Raw genomic sequence first — 26129 nt, forward strand, 5'->3', positions numbered from 1 at the left:
TTTGAAAATGGGAGAAAATTCTTAAATGGGGTGATTTCATGTGCATACTGAAACTTTGAGTTTAATTTCCCAATGTTGTATTTGAAAACACATTTCTACGTGGCTATTTTGTCTGTTTCTACAGGCACAGTCTTCTTATCTGAGACAAATTATCACCTAGGCTGTAAACATACATCATGCATGCCAAGGCCATCACCAGTCTAGAGGGCACACATGACTTACATTAAAATAATGCACCAAAACTGCTTTAGAATAGACCATAGTTGATGGCTCACTCATGCCCAGAAGTTGATGCACAGAAACCGGTAGGAACAACTGAGGTAAATCAGCAAGAAGGCTCATGCGCAGGCTCAGAACAGACAACAGAATATGGTGGGCTGCATTTTAGAGTAAAAATCTGATGCAAAAGTTCGCATCATTAACAATTGGAAATGGGCACCCATACGAAAATGCATGTGCTCACCAATGTATTCCTCCAAATTAATGACACCGTCCCCGTTTTTGTCAATGTCTTCCATTGTTTCCTAAAATAAAAGGAAGGATAAGACATTCAGCTATGGAAAAACACTTAGTAAAAGGGTACGTCATTTGCTGCTCTTAAATAACAGGGAGCTGCCAAACACCGCCCCCTTCTCCCACCCCCTTCTCCCACCCCACCCCCCCCACCCCCACAGGTCTGGCCACGAATAAAGGAAGCACTCCTGTTTTTATATCACACCAGCAGTTTCAGTATCCGTTTATATTTAAAGACAATCTACCAAATCAAATCAAATCAGGTGTTTGTTAAGCGCGACTACTCACCCGTAAGGGTCTCAAGGCGCTGGGGAGTGTGTGTGTGTGGGGGGGGGGGGAGGGTGTTGCGAGGGGGGGGGGGGTTCGCAGGCTCCAGTCCATCAAAGAGCCAGGTTTTGAGGTTTCTTGCCAAGATGGGGTGTAATGTTATCTGTCTGAGGTGGAGCGGAAGGTCGTTCCAGGCTCTGGCCGCGCAGAAGGAGCGGCCTCCTAATCTGGTCTTTCTGGTGCGGGGGACCACGGCGTAGGAGAGCTGGGCTGATCGTAGGGTCCTTTGGGGTGCGTGGAATTGGAGTTGGCTATTCAGGTATGTTGGTCCGGTGTCGTAGAGGGCCATGTGAGCGTGAGTTAGCATCTTGAAGGTGACTCTACCTTCGATGGGGAGCCAGTGAAGTGTGCGTAGGTGCTGGGAGATATGGCAGTGTCTTGGTAGGTTGAGGACCAGTCTTGCGGCGGTGTTTTGGATGTTCTGTAGCTTGCGGGTGAGGTTTTTGTTTATTCCGGCATAGAGTGCGTTACCATAGTCGAGTCTGCTGGTGACCAGGATGTGAGTGGCGGTCTTTATATGTTCGAGGGGGATCCATTTGAAGGTCTTAGGTAGGAGGCGGAGGGTGTGGAAGCAGGAGGACGAGACAGAGTTGATCTGGCAGTCCATTTTGAGCTCTGAGTCCAGGATGATTCACAGGTTGCGTGCGTGGTCCCTGGGGGTGGGGGGCCTTCCGAGGGTGGGGGGCTACCAGGTGTCGTTCCAGGCATCTGGGTTCGGGCCCATGACGAGCACTTCCGTTTTGTTGGTTTTTAGTTGTAGGCAGCTGTATTTTATCCATTTGGAGACGGCGTCCATGCCTTCTCGAAAGTTGTGTCTGGCGGTGTTGGGTTCCTTGGATAGGGAGAGGATGAGTTGGGTGTTGTCTGCTTATGACACAATGTTGAGTCTGTAGGTTCTGACGATGGGGGCGAGCGGAGCCATGTAGACGTTGAAGAGCGTAGGGCTGAGGGAGGACCCCTGGGGGACTCCGCAGGTGGTAGGTGTAGGGTCCGAGAGGAAAAAAAAAAGGGGGGGGGGGTGTAGTCTGACCCGCTGCGTTCTGCCAGTCGAGGGCCTTGTCTTGGATCTCTGCGTCATGGAGTCTGCGTATTAGGGTGCAGTGAGAGACTGTGTTGAACACTGCTGAAAGGTCGAGGATGAGGGCTGCTGTTTCTCCTTTGTCCAGTAAGGTACGGATGTCATCTGTTGCAGCGAGGAGGGCGGTTTCCGTACTGTGATTTTTTCTGAAGCCAGATTGAGAGGAGTCGAAGATGTTGTGCTCTTCGATTAATGTGGTGAGTTGGCTGTTGATGGCCAGCACCAGCATCAAACAGCAAGATATTAAACAAAATGCATATTAATAGGTTTATTTTTTATGTAATGTTGACATCTACACCACCGTACCATATGGATGTTCGCCACACTGGGAATGCCTTTGAAAAACGTGTTGACCGAAAGCAAACACACATTTGTGTGAACACTAAAAGAAGTTCCAAAAATCAGTTTGTCAAATACACGGATTTTATATGTAAGAACTAAATATATTTTTTAAATATACACTGCTCGAAATAGGAGTAAGTCAACCACGGAAACATGCTTGCTTTTAACCTTCTTAGCCACTAAACTGAAATAGTGAGAAATGTACGAGTCGACTATGCGAAAGAATAGCACACCTTTCATCTACAGAGACGGATGGCTATCCAATAGGGCACAGTGTCACTTGCATAGTGCACTAGGGCACAGTGTCACTTGTATAGTGCACAATCATAAACATATGGATACATTTTAGGAACAATGTGAAATCAGGGCCGACCATATTCTCTATGCAAGTAAAAGGAAAGGTTAGCTGTAATGCTAGCACTTTAACCAAATCAAATTTCTAAACATTGAATGTCTAAAGGTAGGTGCAAGATCCCCCACCGTATTTTAAAAGACAGATTTCCCATTCAAAATTTTTTGAGCCACTGGCTTTCTTAAAACAATGTTTTCTGTTTTATAAATCTAATTAGACCCAATTAAAAAATCTTTAAAATCTAGCTGTGGTAAGATGGAGTTTTTAACCAATTTGTTAAAAGGAAGAAAATGCAGAAAATTGTGTTTAAATTTGCAGCAGTCTTATTTAAGATGTACCATACATTGGAACTTTAAGGCTGCAGAATCAGTATGTAGTGCAGTGACACTTAGACTCCAGGTTCATTTATTGGTCTCGTCTTGAAAGTGCATGCATTGTCTCTTCGACATCTTTTGTTTTGTAACAGTGGGGTAAGAGGCTGCCCATTCATTACATTTGGTTGGCTTCACTGTCACTTATTTGTTTGCTTCTCATTGGTCTGCAGTTGTAGGCTTCCTTCCTCTTCCTGTGTTTGTCCCTCCCCTGGAGCACGGATGCATTTATTGTGTTCTTCCATGCTTGTTTTCTTTAGGTGCTACTTTTTGCTTTGTGCTTAAGCACCCTACCAGAGTGTGCTTTTTAGCTGCCTCTCTGGAGTACTTCTACCCCTGTGTTTGTCTCTCCCTCCCTCGTCCATTTTGCTTTCCAATAGCTGCCCGCCCTAATCTGTGTTGTTAAAGAGCCATCAGCTTTCTCGTAGGAAAAACCCACTGGCTTTGCCAATATCGGTCTTAAAGACATGTTAAAGGTAGGTCGTATTCACCATTCTCTTATTTCACCAGGTTAATGGATGGATTGCTCATGAATTAAATTAATATACCTATTATGGGAAAAGGATATAAAAAAAGATTTTTTTCCTCAGATCTTCCTAAATATTAAAACATATATAGATATAATGGAACGCTTATTACTCATGAAAGTTGGTGATTAAGCGAAGCAGAATAGAAAGAAATAATGAAAAAGGATCATATTTAGCTAAACAAGTTAAGTATAAAGAGACCTAAGCATTAAGAGAGGCTTGAGGTAACAGGAGAATTCTGAGGGAGGTAAAAAATTGCTTGAGTTAAGTAGAAGGCTCCTGTAAACACCTGGCCTGTACTTTGATCACTCTTTTAGACAGTGGAAAATCCATTAAAATAAAAACAGTAACTTACCAGTAATTATGTTTTTGCTGCATGAAACTCTGCTAGATTCACATGCTTTCAGATTCCCACCATCTAGTGATTGGGTTCGGGAGTGTTCTTGTTTCTTAAAAACTTTTCTTAGCTAGTGGGTGAGAGTCAACGTAGGTGGAGCCCGTGTGACCTCAACCGTAATCGCACAATCCCCAGCTGCGTGCCCACCATCTTATTTTATTTATTCCACAATCCTCCTAAAATTGGGAGGTGAAAGGGTTGCATACTTTGCACAGATTCTGAAGCAGTACTACATGTCTTGTGGCAGTGGGTAAAAGAGGGAGTGGAAGCAAATGCCTCAATAAATGGTTTTCAGGTCCCGGAATATTGATGTCCGTTTGCCTCTTGTGCGTAACAGAACCCCCTTATTCTGACTTTTCCCATGTGCGCCCCTCTCCTTACGTGCGAGTCAAGCGTAGTAATAATGGCTTGCGGTAGTGGGGCTGTGAAAGGCCTCACTTTTAGTGATTCGCTGTGCTCCACCACCTCATTCCCTTGCTGAATGACTGTTACAAACAGAAGATTTTCAAAATTGCTTGTGGACTGAGACCATTGACTGTTTAACCACTCATGTGTATTGTATTTTGTTCAGAATAATGGGAATGCAAGAACCCATCATCCCTAGCAGTTTCATTACTAACCTCACAATCAGAGATTGTGATGTCTGGTAGAGGCAAACTTGTGGCAGTATGGCTTGTACCCTCTGTGTGGAGGAGTATGCCATTGCTAATTCTATGTCCAGGTCCACCACTAGAAATATTTTCTTTGCTTTTTGAGTGCGAGATCGTTTTCCTTTGTTTACTGTGAACCCCAATGCCTATAGTATTGATATCACTCTTGTCATGGGCTTTTGCTACTGATGGAATGTGTATACCTTTAGCAACCAATTTTCTAGGTAGAGGTAAACATGCATGGCAAGCCTCCTGGGGTGTACTGCTATCACGCCAGCGTCTTTGAAAGACGCTTGCCACAGACTTTATTCTGAAGGGCAGAACTTTAAACTGGTAATGTTCCCCCTCCACTTCAAATCATATCCCTGGTGCGTGGCGTGGATGGAAATGTGGAAGTAGGTGTCCACTGTTACCAGATAGTTTCCCTTTTCTAGTAGGGGTGTAACGGTTGTCATTTGAAACCTTTGTGGTTTTTATGTACCTGTTTAAAAAGCGTAGACCTAGAATAGGTCTCATGGTAAGGACTTCCTTTGGGACCTGAAAGTAAACGGAATATAAACCTGTGCTTCTTTCCTCATGTGGTCATTTTCGATGGCTGTTTTTAACAATAGTTCTTGCATCTTTGTTTCCAATTCTTGTCCACTGGTTCTTTTTGTGGTGCTGGTTCCTTGTAGGTTTCGTTTATGGCTTTTGTATGAAGTCTGTATAGGATCCATCACGTATAATATTTACATCTTCTTGTCCATGTTTAGTACTCCCAGTTGTTTATAAAGTCCATTATCCTCCCACCTACTTGTGTGTTCTGTGAGCGATTTGCATCACTCGGAAGAGTTAGAGGGAGATGCTCTAAAGTTTCCACCTCTTGATTTCCCTCTACCTCTGAAAATATAGAATTTGGCTGTTGCTGTTGCCCCTGTGTGGGACCTGAGAATTGGCTGACCCTTGCCGTCTCTGCCAATGTGCGCCAAAATAATGCCTCTCTTGTCAGGAGAGAACCCTCTCTTTTAAATGATGGTCTGTTCACCTGGAGGGCTCCCATGGCCTTTGCAGTTTCATTTGCCATTTTCATACCCCCAACTTTGGTACACTCCTGGCTCAGCACGTTACACTGTTGGGGCATGTCTTTGATACTGCACTGTGCCTCAGGCTTAAAACTGGAGATGTGTAACCAAGCATATCTGTTCAGGGCCACCCCCAATTGCCTGTTTCCTGTGACTGCAGCACTGAGAGATGACTTAAGGAAGGAATTTGTAATGCTTCCCCTTTTGTGGAAATCTTCCGGGAGATACCACATAAGGTCTTGCATCCCACCTGAGTGTTGAAAGGCATGCCAGTTTAATAGGGCGTTTGAGCGTGCAATCAATGATTGTGTGACACCTATTCAAACCATCGTTCCCCAGGCAGCTTCTAACCTCTTGCTTTCTTTGCCTGGAGGCGGCTCCATGGATGCAGGGCATACAGACCGATTCCTTGCTGTGGCACAATAACAGAATCTGATTAGACATGCTCTTGGATGTATTTTGGGTACTGGATGGAAGCACTGTAATTTTTCTCTGTGTGCAAGTTGGCTCCTTTAGCAGTCAGTGAAGATTTCCTTACATTGCCGAAATATGATTGCAAGCATTGAGAGGAACTGGTTCTTTCTGTATACAGAACTGAGAATGTTGAGGAGAAACCATGTGTCTTCCTTACCTATTTTCATCCCCACTCCTAAAGCATTGGCCGCCTTTTTAACCACTCCGTGCAGTGCATCTATCATTCAGAGGGGATGGTCTCGATGGTATACCTCAATCTCCTCCTAAGGACTTGACGTCTTCCCACATAGTTTCTTCATGTGGAATTTCCAATCATGTGTGCTTCGGGTCAGAGCTAAAAATGAATTCCTCCTCCACCCCCCATGTCTGTATCTTTGCCTGCATCTAATCTTTTCTCCTACTCTGTTTCTAGAAACTATTGTGTTGGTATGTTAACACCTTAAGGCTGTGCTTCCTTCAGAGCCGTCAAAGCTTCCTCAGAGGCTTTTTTCTTATTAAGCAGGTGCTCAATTTCAGCTTCCAGTGCCCTCTCTTTCCTCTCTATGGGGGGAGATTTTCTATCCTGTTGAGATTGGAAATTTCTTTGGCTCCTTCGACGGCGTGTTTTTTTGGTGTCGAGCGAGTAACCTAATGTGAATCCACGCCCCCTGGAAAACCTCTGAAAATTCTCTCTCTAGCGTCGGGCACTGATCTCGGTTTTCTCTAGACTGTTTTCCGTTGTTCTTCAAAAGACTTCTCAACGACCTTCGATGAAAACAAGTCGGGAGCTTTATGATGTGCCTCTGTACCAAATGGTGGGGAAAAAATGAATCTGGCAGGGTAGACACAGACATGGGCATTGTCGGATTACGTCAATGTCACATAGGAACTCTGGCCCAAGTCGACACCCACCCACAAACTAAGATACGTTTTTTGTAAAACAAGGACCCTTCCGGACCAAACTACTAGAGGCAGAATTGAGCAAAGCATGTGAACCAAAAAGATGTTTTATGATGTAACAATGCAATCTCCAAAGATAAGCAGCAAAGGCATGATATGTGTAAAGGTTTTTGTCTGCTGTAATGTCTGATAGGTGAACCTTAATACAGAACAACTGTAAGCAAAATCCTGCCAACTAATGGGCGTATGACAGAACAGTCTATAGGTCATGACTAGATTTCAAGTTTCAGCTGCGTATATGGAAATTACTGGATGCTGTGGACTGTACAGCAGATAAGCTTGGTCTAGCAGGAGGATGAGGGTCTCTCTAGAGCCAAAGCCATTTCTGATGCATAGACTTCAGTTGATCTTTCCAGGGATACACATATGTAATTACTGTGTCAATACAGAATCCAAGTATTCAGTACTCTCTCACTGGGGTGGATGTGGACTTCTTGTCGTTTATATGCAGTCCCATGGTTCATTGAAAAACCCAAAATGACTTTCTGCCATGAATGCGATTTCAAGAGCTACTAAAACTAGAATAACATTTACCTGTTCGGTGTGAGACACTAACATGCATTTGATAAAGACCAGAGTCATGACATTTTGTTCGAAAGTAAATATTCCACTGGTAATACTGTTATTCATGTACTTTAATCATTTCCTGTATTTATTTGCAAAGGAAGAAGTACACATAACGCTCTTTGAAGGTATAGTGCTTATCCCAATCCTCCTTGTGTAACTGATAGACCTGGGGTATGAAAAATATTCTGAATTTCATATCTATACGTTATTTGTTTTCAGGTAAAAAAAAGTTCTGAATACTATTTTGAGGACTCAAAACTATGAGAAAAAAATGCACTCGATGTTGGGAACTTTCGCACCCCTTCGCCTTCCAAGCAGTGCGCGCACCCTTAAAATAGACAGCCAATTGCAAAGTAATAGGTGAAATGTTCAAAGACAGCCTTGCTGAACCGTAAAAAGTGTTATCATATTCCACAATTTCACGCACCAATTAGTGTTTCATTATGCCGTGGTACTCAGGAAGATGTTGAGAGAGCCTTCCTCCCACCAAGACATGGTGGTTACGTGTGGCGAAGCAAGCAAACAAACTTGGCACATTCTTTGTTAAAAGACGGCAAATATGTGTGTGAAATTATGATTGACACTCAAGAAACCAACTCACTCTTAAACACATTTGTCTTGAAATGCGGTTTGCCCCAGTCTTATAATCTTGGCAACACATACAGACTTATCAGTCTCCTTATTCAGCTCCTTAACAGACTCACTACATCGTTCAATAGTACGGACAATGTCCTCTCTCTTCTCAGCATAGGAAAAAAAATCAACATAAAAAGCACACGCACCTTTGAAAAGGTATAGTGTTTATTGCAGTCACAAGTTACACAATCACCTGCCAACCTTCCTTCCAACTGCCGCCCAAACGTAACTTTTTTTTTTCCACGCACGTATCAATGTGTATGTGGATTTTTTCCCACAAATTTATTTGCAAACTGTTGGAATTAGGTAGCCTGGCCTAGGGCAAGACTAACATCTAGAGGCACAGTGTAAAGGTTGCAGACCACCCAAAGGTAACTTCACGCAATAGCACTCAAAAAGAAAAACACTACACCAAAATTATATGAAAATACGTGCTGCTTTATGTAAAAATAATATTCTCTCTGTGGTCAAATTTCAGTAGCTCACATGTAAATAATTCAAAGCAGTTTAAATCACTTTCAGGGTCAACAATTACGCTTTTTAAATTATTGGCAGATTATCACTTAATACATTTCAAGTTAACTTAGTAATAGCAAGCACTTCTAACCGGCTAAGCAATTCTCCAGATAGATTTAACATTACAATACATTTGTCATTTAGTCAATATTAACACTCTCAGGTCTATTAATGTAAGTTAAGCCTCAACAGTGCACTTGCTTAGACTCCAGAAACACTGTGTATGGGTATTATGCAATGTACTATATGCGTCTCCCCCAGCACCAGAGTTCCCTCCTTCTTCTTACTGCATAAACTCTGAGGGTTCAAATATACCAACTTTTCATAGCAAGGATTACCCAAGAACTCAACTCCAGTAGCAGAAGGGGGGGGGGCAAACTGTCATAAGTTATCAAGAGCCAAGGGTTTTATAGCGACTTTATGCTCCTGGAACCCCCACTGGTGATCGGCTTCTTGAGTCAGCCAGTATTTTATTTAATAAGGCTTTTGTTTTCAGGCTCTCCTCCTCTTGTGCTTAATTAGGGTCAGTGGAAGGAAGAAGCTGAACGCGTAGGAGGCCTGACCAGCTCTCCCACGCTACCCCACACTCCTCCCTGCTTACTTGAAAAGGGGGGCCGGCAGACGGATCTTCCGCCCACCCCCTGTACCTTGGGACTGCTTCTCACACAGCCTCGATCTCTCCGCCTCTGGAGAGAACAGAACCGGAGCGCTGCACACAGCGCGTCAGCCGCTTGCCAGGCTGCTCCTCACAACCGGATCTGTCCCTCGGCGCGCAGGTCACATACAAACACTCGCCGAAGCCGCCTCCTCACAGCGCTCCTCAGCAAAAGGTGACGACGTCGATTTCCACACCCCCGGCCTCCACTGCGCATGCGCGGGGGAAAAGCGACTCCGCTCCGGGCCTGCTCAATCCTCGGCCCCCTCTCTCACCACAGTCCTGCAATTTCACTGGGGGATTAGCGCGCTGGCGCCGGGAAGGAGCACTGCGCTCTTACTTATCTCAGGATTCACCGGACACTGACACACAGCGCGACAGGTGCCCCCGGGGTCCCGTTCTCGGCGCTGGCCTCACAAGGTTGCCCAGGCTCAAGGGAATCCTCCACCAGGCTCCAACCACTGGTCCATTAACACAGGGTCAGCTCCTTGCCAGTTCTGTCCCAGGTAAGAGGTGCCCAGCGCCACCCAGGACAACAGTTATCTTCTTGTTTCCAATGCTGGGCAGAGGACTGCGCTCCACTGCGCTGCAGTCTCCTTACCCTACCTACACCCTACTATTTTGAAGTTAGGGGTCAGTCAGGCGCCCAGGGTCTCCCTCAACTTTCCCAGCGGGGACAGGACAAGGAACCCACAGGAGGAATAGAGAAGTGGAATTATTAGGCTGCTTCCCAGTCCAGGAGTTCAACCCTTACACTAGTCTCCTCCCACCTGCCAGGATAGCCTGTCCTCCAGCTGACTCTCACAGGTAGACAAAATGGCTGCCCCGCATTCCGCCTTATATAGGCTGCCCTTCAGTGGTCCAGAATGGACCAGAAGGTTCTGGAATGCCCTATGTTGGTCTATAGCCAGGTTCTGTTGGTGACAGTTGGGGCAGTTGGTGGCCACCATTTTAGGTGGTGCCAACTTTCCTGTCAGAACAGGCCTCTGGACCTGAGGTAAAAAACTATGAGGGGGAGAGGGAACACCTATCCCCCTGGCCAACACCTATAAAAATCCAGTAGACACAAAAATTAATAAGGGTATGAGGGGCAAAAAGGGGACAAAATAAATAAAAATTAGGAGGGACTTCGCCAAAAAGTCAGACAGGTCTAACACGCGTCCCCCCCAGCTGAAAGTGGGGAGAACTACCCAACCCCTTGGGAGTCCTCATCACTAAGGCGGAAATACCTGGAGAGACCGTCTGCATTGGCGTGGTCCACTCCAGGCCGATGTTCCACCCGGAAGTCCATTCCCTGTAGGGAGATGGACCACCTCAACAACTTGGGATTTTCCCCCTTCATTTGCATCAGCCAACGAAGGGGTCGGTGGTCGGTCTGAACCAGGAAGTGCGAGCCAAAGAGGTATGGCCGCAGCTTCTTCAGAGCCCACACCACCGCAAAAGCTTCCCTCTCAATGGCACTCCACTTCTGTTCCCGGGGAAGCAGTCTCCTGGATAAGAAGACTATAGGTTGATCCAGGCCCTCTTCATTGAGTTGCGATAACACTGCCCCAATGCCATGTTCGGATGCATCTGTTTGCACAATAAACTCCTTGGAGAAATTGGGAGCCTTTAGGACCGGTGCTTCGCACATTGCCTGCTTCAACTTTTCAAAGGCTTGCTGACAAGCCTTTGTCCAAACTACCCGTCGAGGTTGTTTCTTGGAGGTGAGCTCTGTGAGGGGCGCTACAATAGTGCCATACCCCTTCACAAAGCGACGGTAGTAACCTGTGAGGCCCAGGAAAGCTCGGACCTCAGTCTGTGTCTTGGGGGGTTCCCAGGCCATGATTGCCTCAATCTTCGCCTGTAGGGGTTGCACGGACCCCCTACCCACCAAGTGTCCAAGGTACACAACCGACCCCTGCCCAATCTGGCATTTGCTGGCTTTGATGGTCAATCCAGCTTGTTTCAGCGCCTGGAGAACTGCTTGCAAATGTTGCAAGTGGTCCTCCCAACTGCTACTGAAGACAGCAATGTCATCCAGGTAAGCAGCCGAGAAACCCTCCATTCCAGAGAGGACCTGGTTCACCAGTCGCTGAAATGTGGCAGGGGCGTTCTTGAGCCCAAAGGGCATCACACAGAACTGGAAGTGTCCCTCAGGCGTGGAGAAGGCTGACCTTTCCCTTGCTCCATCTGTCAAGGAGATCTGCCAGTACCCTGAAGTGAGGTCAAAGGTACTTAGGTATTGGGCAGCTCCTAGCCGGTCAATTAACTCATCCGCCCTGGGGATGGGATGAGCATCAGTTTTGGTAACTGAGTTCAGTCCTCGGTAATCCACACAGAACCTCAGTTCTGGTGTGGTGCCCGGTGGGGCAGCTTTTGGGACTAGCACCACCGGACTGGACCAAGGGCTGCTGGACGGTTCTATCACTCCTAGCTCCAACATCTTGGCAACTTCGCCATGGATGCTAGCCTTCACCTTGTCCGACAGCCTATAGGTCTTGGATTTCACTGGGGGGCTGTCTCCTGTGTCCACATCATGGGTACACAGGTGGGTTCTGCCTGGGACAAGGGAAAACAGTGAAGAGTACTGCCCCAATACCTGTCGGCAGTCCTCTCGTTGCTCAGGAGTGAGAGACGGGGAGAGAATCACTCCCTCCACCGACCCATCCTTCTCTTGACATGAAAAGAGGTCTGGGAGAGGCTCGCTTTCTGCTTCCTCAGCACCATCAGTCACCAACATCAGGATGACCTCTGGCCTCTCATGGTGGGGTTTGAGGCGATTGGCATGCAGCACCCGTAGGGGCTGCCTCGGGGTCTTAAGATCCACCAAGTAAGTGGCCTTACCCTTTTTCTCCAACACCTCAAAGGGGCCTGTCCAACGATCCTGAAGGGCACTTAGCTCTCCAGGTTCCATCACCCAGACTTTCTGGCCAGGCTCCAACTCCACCGGGTGAGCATTCTGATCGTACCATTCCTTCATGACTGCCTGACTGGCCTCCAAGTTGTCAGCAGCCTGCTTCCACAACTTGGCCATCTGGCTTCTGAAGGCCAACATGTAGCTCACCACATCCTGGGGAGGTTTTCTGGGAGACTTCTCCCATCCTTCTTTCACCAGGCTGAGAGGCCCACGCACTGGATGCCCATACAACAATTCAAATGGGCTGAAGCCCACTCCTTTCTGTGGCACCTCTCTGTAGGAGAACAGTAAGCAAGGTAGGAGGATGTCCCACTTCCTCCGTAAACTCTCTGGCAGACTTCTTATCATGCCCTTCAGGGTCTTATTGAACCTCTCAACCAGTCCATTGGACTGGGGGTGATAAGGAGTGGTGAACCGGTAGGTCACCCCACACTCCTTCCACATAGTCCGCATGTAAGCAGACAGGAAGTTAGTCCCCCTGTCAGACACAACCTCCTTTGGGAATCCTACCCTAGTAAAGATTCCCATCAGGGCCCTAGCCACCACAGGTGCAGTAACAGTCCTCAGAGGGATGGCCTCTGGGTACCGTGTGGCATGATCCACCAGAACCAGGATGAACCTGTGACCAGCTGTTGTTGGTGGATCCAATGGCCCTACAATGTCGATGCCCACCCTTTCAAAGGGGGTGCTAACGACAGGAAGTGGTTCCAGGGGAGCCTTTAGCTTCACCCCTGTCTTCCCACTGGCCTGGCAGGATACACATGTCCTACAGTATGTGTTGGACGCCGCTTTCATCTGAGGCCAGTAAAAGTGGAGAACAAGCCGTGCAAAGGTCTTGTCCTGGCCTAAGTGTCCTGCCAGTGGTATCGCATGAGCCAATTCCAGCAGAAAGGCTCGGTATTGCTGCGGGACCACCAAGGCCCTTGAGGAGCCAGGTAGAGGAACCTTAGGTTCACTGTAGAGGAGGCCATCCTCCCAGTAAATATGGTGGTGTCCCGTAGCATCACCTGCTGCCTGGGCTTCAGCCTGACGCCTCAGTCCCTCAAGGGTAGGGCACTCCCTCTGCCCCCTACAGAATTCCTCTCTGGTAGGGCCTCCCTCCACATGCCATTCAGCAGGGATGGGCAAATCCTCCAGAGAGTCTACTTCCCCCTCCACGGACTCCTGGCCTACCACTGCAGGTGGCCGATCTGTCACATGGGGCGTGGAAGCAGGAGCAGGCTGTCCCTGTCTCCGTTTCTGACCCTTTTTAGCAGCGGGTTGGGCCATTGTTCCAGGCTCCAACCCAGGCGAACTCCCTCTCCGGGCAGTCGCAGACCTTGTGCTGACACAGGCCCAGTTAGGTGTACCCAGCATCGCAGAATGCGTCCGGTATTCCACCTCTCTCCAAGTGTTGTGTTCCATGTCATTCCCCAACAGACAATCGACTGGCACGGCAGGGCTTACGGCAACTCGAAGTGAACCTGCAACCCCCTCCCACTCAAAGGGAACCTCAGCCACTGGATAGTGGCCCATTCTGCCGTCAGCCATCGCGGCGGGGTGGAGTACATTAGGAACAACCTGCTCTGGGGACACCAGCTGACTTCTCACCATAGTCATGCTGGCTCCTGTATCCCTCAGAGCCTCCCCTCTCTGGCCATTGATGGTAACCCATTGCCCATACTTTGTAGTATTTGGGGGCACCTGGATCTTTGGCACCATCTCCCGCTCTCCCAGGGACACTAAGGTGACACCCGCCCACTCACCCCCCTTATCTAAGGGCAACTCCTCCCCGAGCGCTACACTGGCTACTCCCGGTGACTTTCCTCCGGTGGGAGGGGGTGGTCTCTTTGGGCATCTGACATCTCCCTTATAATGTCCAACGCCACCGCATTCAAAACAGTGGGGAACCCTGGGCTGCTGGCTTTGGCCAGGATAAGGGTTCCGGGGCGGGTTTGCCCTAGGGGTGAAACCTGCTCCCTTCCCTTGGAAGTTATTTTGGGGACCTTTAGAGAACTCTTTCTTTTTCTCCCCCCCTTCCTTCTTCTGGGGGGCGCCCTGTCCGGCTTTTTGAGATTCCCCTCCAGTCCCCTTGGAGGACACCCGAGTACTTGTCCAGATGTCCGCCTCCTCTGCAAGCTTCCGGGGATTGGTCAGCTTGCTGTCTACCAGGTGTTGGCGCAGCTCGGGAAAACATTTCTCGAGGAGGTGTTCTTTCAAAAATAGATTGTACAGCCCCTCATAATCCTTTACCTCACTGCCCTTGACCCAACCCTCTAAGGCCTTTCTGGCATAATCAAGGAAGTCCACCCAGTTCTGAGTGCCCATCTTGTGACTCCCCCTAAACTTCTGTCGGTACCTCTCTGGGGTGAGCCCGAACTTCCTCAATAACGCCAACTTCATGGTGGGGTAGTTTGTCTGTTCCTCTGGATCCAGGGCCAGCAAGGTGTCCCGACCAGCAGGAGGCATGTACTTGTACAAACTACCCCCCCAGTGCTTCTCCTGCACTCCATGAACCTTCAAAGAAACCTCATAAGCGGCCAGCCACTTAGCTACATCATCCCCCCGACTGAAACTCGCTATCAGGTCCTTTGGGATATAGGGTTTGGTCTCCCTGGCTGACTCTTTTGGTTCGCTGCCACCATTCCTAACAGGAGAGGACCCCCGTCGCAGACTTTGGAGCTCCAGTTCCTTCAGTCTAAACTCGTGGACCATCCTCCTCTCCTCTTTCTCCTGCTCCAACTTAGCCAACTCCCACTGTAGCTGTCTTTTCTCTCTCCTATCGGTGAGCTCGGCTTCTGTTAGGCTTCTCCCAGAGATGCTACTGCCCTTACTGGAATAGGACATTGGTTTGGTGAGTAAGTTTTCCCCCTTATCGCGGAATAACTCTTCTACCTCCCCCAGCATGTCCTGGTCAACCTCTTCATCCTCCTCCTTTGTCTCTTGGTGTGCCTCCACCCAGGCCCTAAGGCTAGTCTGGAGCTCCCCCTTCCTGGCACCCTGTTTGAAAAAGACCCCCATTTGTTGGCAGAACATTCTCAATTGGGGCACGGAATAGACTTCCAGGTTTTCCACTGCAAACTCCATTGTGAGTCTGGCAAACCTGGATACACACCAGAAATTTCAGAGGGGTAAGGGTAACCTAAAACCAACTCCACCCACCACCAAGAATAAATTTAGAAAAAACAAAAGGACTAATTGGGAGGGCCGCAAGGAGAAAACTCATGGTGTAGGTTAGGTGTATTACGTCAAATTACTAGTAAGTAGCTGCAACCAAGTCCGCAATCCCACCGCTAGGCACCAATATGTTGGAATTAGGTAGCCTGGCCTAGGGCAAGACTAACATCTAGAGGCACAGTGTAAAGGTTGCAGACCACCCAAAGGTAACTTCACGCAATAGCACTCAAAAAGAAAAACACTACACCAAAATTATATGAAAATACGTGCTGCTTTATGTAAAAATAATATTCTCTCTGTGGTCAAATTTCAGTAGCTCACATGTAAATAATTCAAAGCAGTTTAAATCACTTTCAGGGTCAACAATTACGCTTTTTAAATTATTGGCAGATTATCACTTAATACATTTCAAGTTAACTTAGTAATAGCAAGCACTTCTAACCGGCTAAGCAATTCTCCAGATAGATTTAACATTACAATACATTTGTCATTTAGTCAATATTAACACTCTCAGGTCTATTAATGTAAGTTAAGCCTCAACAGTGCACTTGCTTAGACTCCAGAAACACTGTGTATGGGTATTATGCAATGTACTATATGCGTCTCCCCCAGCACCAGAGTTCCCTCCTTCTTCTTACTGCATAAACTCTGAGGGTTCAAATATACCAACTTTTCATAGCAAGGATTACCCAAGAACTCAACTCCAGTAGCAGAAGGGGGGGGGGCAAACTGTCATAAGTTATCAAGAGCCAAGGGTTTTATAGCGACTTTATGCTCCTGGAACCCCCACTGGTGATCGGCTTCTTGAGTCAGCCAGTATTTTATTTAATAAGGCTTTTGTTTTCAGGCTCTCCTCCTCTTGTGCTTAATTAGGGTCAGTGGAAGGAAGAAGCTGAACGCGTAGGAGGCCTGACCAGCTCTCCCACGCTACCCCACACTCCTCCCTGCTTACTTGAAAAGGGGGGCCGGCAGACGGATCTTCCGCCCACCCCCTGTACCTTGGGACTGCTTCTCACACAGCCTCGATCTCTCCGCCTCTGGAGAGAACAGAACCGGAGCGCTGCACACAGCGCGTCAGCCGCTTGCCAGGCTGCTCCTCACAACCGGATCTGTCCCTCGGCGCGCAGGTCACATACAAACACTCGCCGAAGCCGCCTCCTCACAGCGCTCCTCAGCAAAAGGTGACGACGTCGATTTCCACACCCCCGGCCTCCACTGCGCATGCGCGGGGGAAAAGCGACTCCGCTCCGGGCCTGCTCAATCCTCGGCCCCCTCTCTCACCACAGTCCTGCAATTTCACTGGGGGATTAGCGCGCTGGCGCCGGGAAGGAGCACTGCGCTCTTACTTATCTCAGGATTCACCGGACACTGACACACAGCGCGACAGGTGCCCCCGGGGTCCCGTTCTCGGCGCTGGCCTCACAAGGTTGCCCAGGCTCAAGGGAATCCTCCACCAGGCTCCAACCACTGGTCCATTAACACAGGGTCAGCTCCTTGCCAGTTCTGTCCCAGGTAAGAGGTGCCCAGCGCCACCCAGGACAACAGTTATCTTCTTGTTTCCAATGCTGGGCAGAGGACTGCGCTCCACTGCGCTGCAGTCTCCTTACCCTACCTACACCCTACTATTTTGAAGTTAGGGGTCAGTCAGGCGCCCAGGGTCTCCCTCAACTTTCCCAGCGGGGACAGGACAAGGAACCCACAGGAGGAATAGAGAAGTGGAATTATTAGGCTGCTTCCCAGTCCAGGAGTTCAACCCTTACACTAGTCTCCTCCCACCTGCCAGGATAGCCTGTCCTCCAGCTGACTCTCACAGGTAGACAAAATGGCTGCCCCGCATTCCGCCTTATATAGGCTGCCCTTCAGTGGTCCAGAATGGACCAGAAGGTTCTGGAATGCCCTATGTTGGTCTATAGCCAGGTTCTGTTGGTGACAGTTGGGGCAGTTGGTGGCCACCATTTTAGGTGGTGCCAACTTTCCTGTCAGAACAGGCCTCTGGACCTGAGGTAAAAAACTATGAGGGGGAGAGGGAACACCTATCCCCCTGGCCAACACCTATAAAAATCCAGTAGACACAAAAATTAATAAGGGTATGAGGGGCAAAAAGGGGACAAAATAAATAAAAATTAGGAGGGACTTCGCCAAAAAGTCAGACAGGTCTAACACAAACCTTGAGAAAAACTTTGCTCAACCTAAAAAGACATTCACAATTTCCTTATTCTTAAGGTGATGGTGCTTCTCTGATGACATCAAACAGCTCTTTCTTTGGTTTGATACCATCCCAACATACTTCAAGTCCTACGTATGTCACACTATTTACACAAATGTACACTTGTACTCAGCCGTTACATCTCTACCGTCCAATATTTCAGGACCTGCTCCAAAGGAACATCATGTACAGGTTTCATTTTCCCGTGAGAAGAATGTAAACCTTGGAAAAAATGTCACCTTGTACACCTTTAAATGAGTCTCTAGAAATCAGCTGCTGCTAAAGTGAACCCAAATGGCATTGTTAAGAACTGGAAGCAGTCAATCAGGGTTATTAAAGCACCAATGTATTACTTATGGGGTGCAAGAGTACATGAAGGTACCGTGTAGAAAGATTTATTGTGCAGAACCAAGTGAAGCTTCTAGTCTTTAATAACATCAGATTGATTCTTGGCAACAGGAAACTGTGTACTACACTGTTCTTGTTGAAATTCCAATAGCCAATGCAGTCTCAGAATACCATAGGAGCATCAAACCACAACCAGTTAAGCTATCCAGTCAGAGGACTATTACCCATGCAGCCTTTAACTTGTTCAGTTCTTGCGTGACCTCTTAAGGTATTAACATTGGTATGTTCCTAACTTTGTTTACAGATGGAAGTGTTGTCCTTTAGCAACATCTTATTGATAAAACACTCTAGTTTATATACTTTACCAGAGAACACCCTATGAAACTCTTTAATCAATCTCTGATTAGTATATACTCCACTTCCACTACACACAAGACTTGCTTAGGACTGTTAGGATGCGGAACAATGTCCAGAGCTCCCTGATCCATTTACCTCTACACAGATGGACCTTTATCTGCAATATACAGCGTTTCTATTGCGCGCCTGTTTTTGAATTCAATAATTTCACACAACCTAACATTTTGAATGATTCCCCTGTGAAGCTTTCAGGGCTAATTTTAGAAGGGTCTCTATCGTTTTCTAAACTCAAAAACTTTTCTTTTCATACCTCTTCACTGACGAGGGTGAACAGTTAACTGGAACCTGCCACAACGTTTATCATTATTCCCCCGATTTTCTTTTGATAAATTGTTTTCTTTATTGCACCATCAAAACATCTACTGACTCATCAGACCCTTATTCAGTTCTGTAGCAAACTCCCTAGCATCCTCAATGATATTGGCAATGTCCATCGCTTCCTCCAACAACAAATTCTTGCTTGCTAAGACTCTTTCCCGACTCTTATTATAGAACCTTGTCACTATCTAATTTGTCATTCAATGTTATCTGAAGTCTTGAAATTTACATTTTGTTGCTAACACCCTTAGAGAAGTATCAGTAGCTTGTTGTTTTCTTGGGAATAACACATCTTCTGACTACAATAATTGATGGTTTCCCAAAAATCTTTTTTAGTTTTTTAATCTCTTGATATTTAACTAATTATTCCTTAACTACTTGTTCAAAAACTGTTAAATATTTAAAACTTTTGTGGCCCTCCATACATGTAAATGTTCTAGTAGGTAACCCTTCCTGCCAAGATTACAATTAAGATAATTAATGGGTCCCATGCATACCTTAAAAGCTCTGAAGCACTCTTTCCACCTAATAGATGGTTCACCTGGTAGTTGTAAGAAAGGCGGTGATACATCTACAGACTGCATCATATAGGCAGACCTGCTTCAGGATATATAAAGATACTGCAAATTAGGCAGAAACTGTTAACATTATAATGTATTTAATTTAAAAAATAACCCTTTCAGTTTGGTTTTGGCACAATAAAGGCTGTGCATGTTGGCAAGCGTTCACACACACGCTTGTGAATACTTCAGGAAACCAGTTCCTGAAACTTCTAAAAAGGAGGCACTTCCAGCAAAATAGATTGGCTTGGTTTGCAAGTAGTCTCTTCAGAAAACAAGATGCCGCCACAAGTACATGTAATGAGGGAATGAAGTGGAATATTGTGTATTGCCTCAGAAGTACATCCTCGGTTTTCAAGATAAACAATGCAGACAAAGATTTTGCTGCAGATCTCTGGGGTTTTAGAACGATTAAAAAATGCAGGTAACACCACGCCCTGGAGGCCTTAAGCTCCTTTGCAAACAAAAGTTACAACTGCTCCATGCCAGAGCAGAACAGTGATTCTCCCTCTAAATGGTGTGCACACCGCTATGCACTCTGAACACCCTCATGCGGCTCTCTACCTGCAATAGAGGATGCAGTATGAGCCGAAACTGTTGTGTCTCAAAGTCCTCATCACCAATGTGAAGCTGGTACATAGGACTCACACAGCAGCTAAGGTACAATAAGTAAAACTCCTTACTGTGGTCACACTAAAGACAGAGGTCATAGCTCAACAGTCAACATCAACTACCCAAATACATTTCCCTGTGGAGCAATATATGCAACTCAGCTATCATAACCCAATTTACTATTATAGAAGGCACAACCGAAATACAATTCTAGAACTGTCAAGACTGATAATCAGGACAAACATGGAAGCACATCACCCAAGAAGTGTGGGAGCACAGCAAGGTGGGACATTTGCTGTTACTAACAAAGTCCTGAACGTTCAGTCAAAGAAATCAGATAAATGGCTGTTTCGAACCAAAGTTTGACATTTGCATGGCATTCTTGGTAATGAAAGGTCATGGTATCCAGGAGAGACACACCATGCAAGACTTGCTTGGGTGGAAAAGTTTCAGACATGGGATTGGTAGATCTCCATAAGGGGCTGCAAGGCCCAAACATCATGGGTATCCTCTCTAAAAACTGTAACATAATTTCAAAGTTCTATATCTTGCACTTTCTATGGACATGTTATTGGTTCTTTCCTCTCCTGGGTGATAGGTCTATTCACGCATGGGGGTTAACAGATTAATCAGGAAAAATGTGCAAATGTAGGATGGTAGAACATTTGCAGCGATTTACTACATTTCTTTATATTTTTGTAGTCTATTGAAATCTCCACAAAACACACTTTTTGGAAAAACCTCCACAGAATCACCTTGCGTTATGAGAAATTCAGACTTTGGTTTGCACAATTGACGCCAACCTCTAAATGCAGATTTGTGAATACATTTAAAAAGGTATAGATTTTGATTCATCCCCAATTTAGTTTTGCATTATCAAGAGATTAATATTCAGTACACAATGAAAAAGTGTAAACCACTGATCGACTGTTATCCCTCGGTATTGTGGGTTCCTAAACAAACTACAAACACTATTACATCTCTGCCCCCTGTAGCAAAAAGTTAGAGATGAAAGAAAAATGGTACTTACCCTATAAGCATCTGTTTGTTGCATGTAGTACTATAGATTCACATGTTGTTCATATTCTGCAATCTAGTGTTGGGCTCAGATGTGTGCAAGTTTTTTTTCTTCGAAAAAGTATTTCGAGTCACGAGAAAAAGCGACTCTTCTTGGTGATAACGCGCAAGGCCATCGACTTCATTGTAATTTTCCTGCACGGCTTGCAAGGATGGTGTATGAAACAAAGTGAAAAGTAAAGAGATGTCCATGTATAAGAGGAAAAAGAGAGATTAAAAAACACTGCAACGGCCTCAGGAGAGGAGGAGGAGGGGGCAGGTGTATCTATAACACTACACGCCAAGAACAGATGCTTACAGGGTAACATTTTCTGTTCGAGGCATGTGTGGCTGTAGAAACACATGCTGTGCACAGACTGTAAAGCAGTCCTCTCCAAAAGTAGTGGCTAGCTTGTGGATGTGGCATTGGTTTTGAAACTTGTACAAAGAACCACCTGAACAACATTAGCTTGTTGGCGGGCTAGAACAGCCACACAGTGGTGTTTATGAAAGCATGTTAAGCCATAGGCTCCTTTCTTTTCGAGTAGTGTGTGTTCTAGAAGTGGGAGAACCCTTTTGGCTTAAGAATAAGATGACTGAATGTATTTAACTAATTAGCAATGCCTGACTTGGATATAGCCTTCCCTTTATGAGGTTGGGAGAAAGCCACAAAAGGTTGTTGTACCTGTCTTAAAGTAAAAGTACTATCAATGCAGTACACAAGGGCTCGTACAGACAAAGTTCTGCAACAGAGTCTGGTTGTAGGTTGACTCACTGATTAAGATGGAATTTAGACACTATCTTAGTTAGGAATTTGGGAGAAAGGTTCTTCCAGGGTTAATGCTTGAAGCTCACTGACACGCCTGAGTTAGGTAATAGCAATTAGAATTGCCACCTTCTAGGATAGGAATTGAAGGGGCAAGTGCTAAGGGGCTCAAATGGAGGGCCCATGAGTCATGTGAGTACAATGCTAAGGTTCCACGAGGGTGGAATCACTCAAGACCTTCCATGAAAAGGCTTTAATAACCGGTATTTTGAAGAGAGCTATGGGTGTTGTCTATTCTAAAGGTAGGCAGTTAATGTGGCTAGATACAAGCGTATGAAAGTAAAGTCTAGCCCAGAAATTCGTAAGTGAAGAAAGTAACAGACAATGTTAAATACTGTAGCTTTGAAAGGGTCAATTAATTTTGAGTAACAGTAGCAGACAAACATTTTCGATTCGGATGCGCGGCGGGCACAGCAGGTCTGCGGGCTTCTTGAAGAATGGTCAAGCACTCAGGTAGAAAATTAAGGTATCCACATTGTAGGACCTCAGGAGCCAGATATCAAGGTTGAGAGACCTGGGTGCCTGATTTCCCATGGTTCTGCAAAAGAAGGTCCACCCTCTTGGGAAGCCTCTCATGGAGGACCAAAGAAAAGTCGAGCAGAGCTGTGAACCACGGCTGGCGAGCCCATGTAGGAACTACCAAGATCAGTGTGAGGGACATTGCCAAAGCCTCCAAACCAGAAATAGAAAACAAGGGAGAGGAAGTCAAGCATAGGCAAATATTCCTGACCAATTTATCAATAGTACATTGCCACTGGAATGACCTGGAGTTCAAGTTTGGGCATTGAGCGGGGTGCCTATTTGAGGAACCTGTTGTGCTAAGCATTTCTGCAACGGATGCATGTGAAGCCTTGGATGAGGTACTACAGCTATGCAGGAGGTCATCGTGCCTAAGAGCACATGACCGTCCTGACTGCGAGTTGTTGATCAGGTTGGGACATGGGAATTAGTGCTTGAAAAGACTGAATCCTTGCAGAATTGAAAAAGGCAAAGCTTACCCATGTGTTGAGCAGAGCCCCCAGGTAAGGCTGAATCTGTAGGGGTTGGAGGTGGGATTTGGTGCCGTTGATGGTAAACCCCAACTGATGAAGTAGATCTACTATTTGTGTGTGTTTTTGGCACTGCTGACGGGTGGCAGCTTTGATGAGCTAATCGTCCAGATATGGGAAAATGTGAACGCCCTGTCTGGGGACATGGGGGGCTACCACCGGAAGGTATTTGGTGAATAACCGAGATGCAGTAGTGACCAAAAGGGGAGGACTTTGAACTGATAGTGCCTCCCATAAACCACAAACCTGAGATATCATCGATGAGCAGGATGTATTGGAATGTAGAAGTAGGCATCCTTTAGGTCTAGCGCAGCCATAAAATTGCCCTGATGGAGAAGGCGAATGATATCCTAAAGGGTTACTATATGAAAGTGTTCACACAGGATGTATTCGTTTGGGATCCTGAGGTCCAGGAGTGGCCCGAATGACTCGTCTTTTTTGGTTATGAGGAAGTATAGTGAGTACACCCCTGTACCCTGCTAATGGCTGGGGACGGGTTCTATAGCCCCTTTGAGAAGGAGGGCTTTGAATTCCTCTTTTAGTAGCGTTTAATGTCTGTTTGAGAGGTGGAATGGTTGGAGGTAAAGTGAGCTTCACACAATAACCCTATTGGATACTTTCCAGCACCGACTGGTCTGAGGTGATGGTTTGCCATGTGGGAAATAACCCTTATAGGTTTGATGGTGGTTGTAGCTCCTTTTGGGGATCTATTCTTACCTCTGCCTCTGGTGTTGCTGCCTCTATAGGACCATCTGAAATAACCCCAGGGAGAGGCATCCTGGCCCTAGTTGTATTGGTAAGAGGTGGAGGCTTCAGAGGAGATGGTCTTTGAACCTCCACGGTAGGATGGGTAGCTAAAGGAACTACAAGGAGACTTGAAGGTCAACGCCAGAGCATTCCGCTCCAAAAATTGTCTTTTATTTCAGCACTGATAGTCTGCTTGGTGCCGAGGCGGATGAAATCGATGCAAAGGGTCAACTCTGTGCCAGGGTGGTCGGAGCCACAGCACTCGGTATGGAAGATTTCTTCAGCATAGAGCCAGAGCTGGGAAGGGCATCTGAAGCAGTTGCTGGTGCCGACCATGGCCCGAAGGCAGTGGCGGATCCAAAGGCTATCCCTGATGATCCAGAGGGACTGCATGCTTCTTGGCAGAAAGTTGCTTGTGATAGTGTCAAGTGGGAGAGGGTGCCGCACTCACCGACTGCTGAGTAGGTGGAAATTAAATGAAATGAAATGCCGGCATTTGTAAAGCGCACAGCTACCTCCACCGGAGGTGTCCCGGCGCTGTCCGTATACCGCTTAGGAAGCCTTCCTGGCTTTTTCCCTGTGAAATGTCCACTCCTGGGCACCCCCAAGGTGAAGCCAGGCATCCCAGCGCTGTTGGGGCCGTTGTGGAGATTAAGCAAGCTATTGCCCAGAGTTGCAGAGTGGGACCCATGATTAGAATAGGCACCGAGGCGAAAATTATCAGGTCCGAGGAAATTGAGCCCAAGACCCGCCGAGGCAGGTATTGAACCCTGGTCCCAGACCAGACCTCTGCATCAGGGTCTGCCACTCTAACCATTGAAATGCAACAAAATTGGGGGTTTTTTACCTATGCCTCTGTTATGAATATCACAACGAATGTTGAATTTGGGTAAACCAAAATTTATTAGTTTATCCAGACATTTTTGTCTATTAAGTTCATTAAACTTGAGTTTTTTCGTTATTTTAGTAAAGGCAGAACAAAGAACATCATCAACTTCAGGTGCTACCATATATTACCACATTGCAGAAGATTCAAAAACAAATCATGAAACTTATTCAAAAGCAATACAATACTACACAAATAACATATATACACAATAACAATATCAAAAGTGCTCTTAATTACAGTGAAACATGGAACTGTTACTCAATAATACAGCCACAATCCAAAATGTCAAACCGTCTCTTAGACAGAAGAAATGTAAAGAGTATTTCACCCAATACAAAGTGCATCTACTTTTTATACAAATCAAAAACGTTCAGCATTAATCATTAGCATTAAATGCCTGAAAGTCAAGGAATGCCGACGCGTTTCGAGTCCTATGTATAAATCAAAAGACTCTCATCAGGGCTGTCAGAGTCTGGTCCATGGAAACTGGTGAGTTCAAGTTCCAGGGCTGCACTTAAAATGAACTGTGGTCTAGGCCGTGGGTACTCACTTAGGTGTTTTCACGGGCGGCACCTCTTGTGTTCAGCTACCAATAGACTAATTCTTCGTGGCGGATCACATTTTCACAGGTGCCCAAAACGGGGTTTAATTCAGATACTTGTTTTCGTGTCAGTTCGGTTTCTGCTCCGTTCTTCCCGAATATGCCTCCCCTTCGTTATTTTCCGCTTGAATCTGTTCCGAGTTCTTCGTATTTATTTCGGGGAAGCTGGTGTTTGCTTGGCGGTTGTGAGCCAAGCAAACACCAGCTTCCCCGAAATAAATACGAAGAACTCGGAACAGATTCAAGCGGAAAATAACGAAGGGGAGGCATATTCGGGAAGAACGGAGCAGAAACCGAACTGACACGAAAACAAGTATCTGAATTAAACCCCGTTTTGGGCACCTGTGAAAATGTGATCCGCCACGAAGAATTAGTCTATTGGTAGCTGAACACAAGAGGTGCCGCCCGTGAAAACACCTAAGTGAGTACCCACGGCCTAGACCACAGTTCATTTTAAGTGCAGCCCTGGAACTTGAACTCACCAGTTTCCATGGACCAGACTCTGACAGCCCTGATGAGAGTCTTTTGATTTATACATAGGACTCGAAACGCGTCGGCATTCCTTGACTTTCAGGCATTTAATGCTAATGATTAATGCTGAACGTTTTTGATTTGTATAAAAAGTAGATGCACTTTGTATTGGGTGAAATACTCTTTACATTTCTTCTGTCTAAGAGACGGTTTGACATTTTGGATTGTGACTGTATTATTGAGTAACAGTTCCATGTTTCACTGTAATTAAGAGCACTTTTGATATTGTTATTGTGTATATATGTTATTTGTGTAGTATTGTATTGCTTTTGAATAAGTTTCATGATTTGTTTTTGAATCTTCTGCAATGTGGTAATATATGGTAGCACCTGAAGTTGATGATGTTCTTTGTTCTGCCTTTACTAAAATAACGAAAAAACTCAAGTTTAATGAACTTAATAGACAAAAATGTCTGGATAAACTAATAAATTTTGGTTTACCCAAATTCAACATTCGTTGTGATATTCATAACAGAGGCATAGGTAAAAACCCCCCAATTTTGTTGCATT

General features: G+C 46.1%; 1 protein-coding gene across 2 annotated transcripts in view; it reads right to left on the bottom strand.

Annotated features, from left to right (window-relative positions):
* Window positions 1-26129, bottom strand: part of CALU (calumenin) — a 113947-nt gene that overhangs the window by 7007 nt on the left and 80811 nt on the right. For both annotated transcript variants that reach the window (XM_078677825.1, XM_078677829.1), the window contains exon 5: window positions 464-524. In XM_078677825.1, coding sequence (XP_078533951.1) covers window positions 464-524 — 61 coding nt within the window. The remainder of the gene's footprint in view (window positions 1-463; window positions 525-26129) is intronic.

Source organism: Lissotriton helveticus, chromosome 1_1, assembly GCF_964261635.1.
Source record: "Lissotriton helveticus chromosome 1_1, aLisHel1.1, whole genome shotgun sequence".
Lineage (NCBI taxonomy): Eukaryota > Metazoa > Chordata > Amphibia > Caudata > Salamandridae > Lissotriton > Lissotriton helveticus.